At 30.8% G+C, this 4684-nt stretch overlaps 1 protein-coding gene across 1 annotated transcript; it reads right to left on the minus strand.

The window, feature by feature from the left end:
- Positions 1-922: 922 nt before the first annotated feature.
- Positions 923-3779, minus strand: Smp_000900 (putative g-protein coupled receptor fragment; the record flags this gene model as incomplete). Its single annotated transcript, XM_018795207.1, has 2 exons — positions 923-972; positions 3026-3779. 2 exons carry the CDS (start codon positions 3777-3779, stop codon positions 923-925), a joined length of 804 nt encoding a protein of 267 aa, XP_018649543.1.
- Positions 3780-4684: the final 905 nt, after the last annotated feature.

Here is a 4684-nt window from a genome sequence, read left to right on the forward strand (position 1 = left end):
GACGACAGTAAGGTGTTTTCTCCAGACAACCAGCATAACAGCGAAGCTGTCTTCAGAAAACCAAGGGTGAGTTTTGAGAATGTTGACTCTAAAAATGTACACCTCACCTTATCCCACAGATATCCGTCTCCGACGGTAAGGTCCTATCAAGTACGGAGCTAACAAGAAAACTACTCGCAAAAGGGTTGTATATGACGGACCTCTATCAGTTATCCCTTAGGCACTGTGGTCACGCTCTCAGGTTACTAAGATCACCTGAAATCCAATTTCCTTTTCAGTTACCTCTAGAAGAACCATTTTACGGTGTGAGAAACCGCCTTACCTCTAACACCATTCAAGATCACTGTATTCATAATCAATCTCAAGTTTTACATTATGTAAATTAGGTTTATGATTTATTGAATGGTGCTGTATAAGAACTCACTTATTAGATTTACAGAAACTTGTTAAGCGTTTTCTTCATTTTAACAATAAAATTCCTTAAATTCAAAGAAGTTGCCTTCTCTTTTCATATTTAGTTTAAACAATATTCATAGTAAATTCAAATTAAGATTCAGTGAATATGAAACATTATATAAACGAGGTATTCAAAACACGGCAACTTACGAAATGTGCCTAAATCTAGTCACAACCTATCTTAAACACTTCATTAGAAGTACTCAAGAAAAATAAGAATATATTTGTAAAATCTCAGCGAATGAATTGGATGTAAATCCAACATTTCGTCTGGTAATCTGGTCCTTGAAAAAGCTTGGATCAGATTACCAGATTACAAATATATTCTTCCTCATTTAATGTCTCACATCAACTCGGCACCCAAATTTTGTGAAACTATTCGTTCTAATTTCGACGAAAGTTCTTATAATCAAGTAAAAGTTTTTGTTCTATGGCTATCATTAATGTCAATAGTATTTACGAAATTTCATTGTTTACGGTCAAGTTCAATTTCACGTCCATAGATTACATATTGAACTGCACAATTTAAAAGGACAATTTAATAGATTACATATGTCTTATGTACAACTCCACCTGTAGCCCTTCCGGGGATTGCTGCCGGTCCCAAGCCCGGATAAAGAAGGAGTGTGGGGCATGAAGTGATCATCCCCATCCTGTAGAAAACTAAATCACTACAGAAACGTTAACCAAGAAAGTATGTCTTATGTATGTTAAAAACTAAACAGATTATATTCATTTCATCTTTATATTAATAATGTTCAATTCAATGTTTTCTGTTTACTGTAAAAAAATTAAGTCAAATGACTTCAAAGTGAGAATGTTCAATACGAACGTCAAGACAGTTCTACTGTATGGAGCTCAAACGTGGAGAACTACTACATCCATTGTCAAGAAGGTACAAGTATTTATAAACAGTTGTCTACGCAAAATACTCAACATTCACTGGTCGGATGCTATCAGCAACAGCGTTTTATGGGGGAGGATGAACTACATTCCAGCTGAAAAGGAAATTAAGACGTTGGAAGTGGATAGGACATACATTAAGGAAATCACCAATGTGCATTACAAGGCAATCCCTAACTTGGAATGGTGAAGGGAAGCGGAAAAGAGGAAGGCCTAAGAACACACTACGCCGGGAAATAGAAGCAGATATGAAAAGGATGAATAACAACTTGAACGAACTGGAAATTATTTCCCCGAACAATGTTGGATGGAGAATACTGGTGAGCGGCCTATGCTCCTCGACGGGGGATAACAGGCGTAAATAAATAAGTAAATAAAAAAAACAAAATAGCTTACTTATCAACTGTTTAATGGTATCCAAGTGTAAAATTCAACATATATATACATATAATGACATGAAGTTTATTCATTATTTATATATACACACACACACACACATACACACATATATACAAATTACACTGTTTAAAACAAAATGTATCTAAGCAAAAATTCAATTTCTCACTGCACAAAATCTTTAATTGTCCACAGTTACATATCAAGAATAAGGAGAAAGTCATCGTGAGATATTGATCATTGAACCGAATCAAGTTGAACTGGGATTGTTTGTTATGTTATTACTATCATTATTACTATTACTAATATTATTGATTAGTTCTCTTGCTTTTAAATGTTATTGTTTACGACGTTGATATCGTTGACGACGATGAGGATGTTGAAAATGTTAATGCTGACGAGGATGTGGAAGATGATGATGATGATGTGGATGTTGATGATGAAATAGTTTAGTATTCTTATTCTGAATTGGGACTACTTGTTTTGTTAATAATATCATTATTATTATCATCATTATTATTACTAATATTATTGATTAATTCTCTTGCTCTTAAATGTTGTTGTTTACGACGTTGATATCGTTGATGACGATGAGGATGTTGAAGATGATGAGGATGCTGACGATGATGTAGATGATGTGGATGAAGTACTTTAGTATTATTCTTATTATGATAACATTTACATGATCTAATACTATTAAAAAATAAAATTTTTAATTTTTTTCTAAATGCATTACTCATAAAACAATAAATTAATGGATTTGACATATTATTTAAATAATAAGTATTATATGCAAGTAAATTAAATTTTATTAATTTATTAGCTGTTAATAATGCCGGGGTAAATACAATAATATATACAACAGCTACAACAAATAATACACTAGCTGAACGTATCTCTCTCCATAATGTACTTTCTGTTATATTTTTAATAGATATATTCATTTTAATTCGATTAGTTATACTTTTACGATGATCCCGATGATGCTGGGGAGGAGCTGAAGGAGGAGGATCTGTTGAGTGTTCAATGTTATTGTTATTATAAGTAGTATTATCAGTAGTATCTTGATTGTTATTGTTTAAATCATTTGATGACATGATAGATTTCTGATTCATGTTTGAATGATTCATTATTACTGTTTTATATGGGATATTGTTACTGACCATCGGGGAATAACGTTGAGCTCGGTGGGTTTTAATCACAACACGTAATATTAATGAATATAATATAATAACTGATAAAATAGATAAAATAAAACTAGCTGTATTACCTTTTTGTAATATATCATAAGTTAATATTTCTAGATAAGTAACATTAGATATTTCTGGTGTATCACAACATTGTTGAATATCTGGTTCATCTTTAGTTACACCTAAACTATGATGTAATGCACCAAGTATACCATATACAATACAAAAAATTGCTAAACTTAAAGTTAAATATTTTGCACGTTTCATTGTTAATATACGACGTAATGGATGACATATAGTTAGGTAACGTTCTAATGCAATAGCTATAATTAATAATGAACTAAACATGATGTTACATATATTTAAAAATGCATGCGCTTTACACCATATATCTGTTGATGGTTGTAAATGTATATATTCCATATAGAATGTTAATGGTACAACAAAACAACATACCATTAAATCAACACATGCTAAGACAAGAATAAAAAATGTTGGTGTACCTGTTGTTTTAGTAAATAATTGTTCATTGGATTCATGAATTTGTATAATATGATCATTATGATTGTTACCATTATCTTCATGAAGGTATGATGTATTACATAATTCATTGGTATTTATTAAACTTAATTTTTGATGATGATAATAAATATGTCTATATTTTAAATGTAAATGTGGCCAAAAATGTTGTTGTATATAAACACCTAATACAAGTAAATTACCAATTGTACCTAATAATGATACAGAACCAAGTAGAATTAATGTAGATAACCAGATTGGATCAATGGATTCATTAAATTCAAATAATTGAATAGTTAAATTTGAAAAATTCATGAATAAAAATTATGGGTGGTTTTTAAATTTTATTATTAGAATAAATTAAGACATTTTAATTTAGAAGTATTCAATAGCGTAGAGAAAACACTTATATAAGTGTGTAATAAATTTATTGACCAATCAAAATGCAAATTTTAATTCTAATATTCTGATTGGTTAACTAATTGCATTAGACGATTTTGATTGGTTAAAATCGTTGATCATTTAAACCAATAGAATTTGTATGAACTAATGTAAAATAAATTGTATTTTAATATGCAACTAAAATGTTTACAGAAGTGATTGTATATAGCCAGTGGCAATAAGAAAATGAAAATTATATTTGTGAAGTTTTGTAATTTAATGTAAATCACTTCTTTTGTGTAAATAATGTTGAGATGTAGTTTTTTTATTGGTATGCTCCTCAACGAGGGTTAACAGGCGTAAGTAAGTCAGTAAGTAAATACAAACCTGGAAAAATGGATTCACTGTCATGAAAACACTATGGTCTTCTAAGAAGATTTAATATAATAATACAAGAATGTAGTTGCGAAATTCTAACGAAATCATACTCATAAAGCTTTATATTAAAGGAAAGTTTGAGTATTAACTATAAATTGTATTTAATATTTTGTACAATCCAAATGTCCATAGACAAAATAAATGTATAGGGATGATTTAGTTGTGGTCTATCGGTTAAGTGCTCTGGCGCGAGACTGATAGGTCCTAGGTTCGAATCACGTGAGGTGGGACCGTGGATACGCACTATCGGGGAGTCCCATGATAGGACGAAACGGCCGTCTAGTGCTTCCAGGTATTCTATGATGGTCTAGCTTCAATTGACTCACGATCTCAACTATATAAAAATTACTATAATCTTGACGAAACCCCCTTCTAAGAATCATTAGTAAAGTTCAGAGAAT

Source organism: Schistosoma mansoni, chromosome 1, assembly GCF_000237925.1.
Source record: "Schistosoma mansoni strain Puerto Rico chromosome 1, complete genome".
Classification (NCBI taxonomy): domain Eukaryota; kingdom Metazoa; phylum Platyhelminthes; class Trematoda; order Strigeidida; family Schistosomatidae; genus Schistosoma; species Schistosoma mansoni.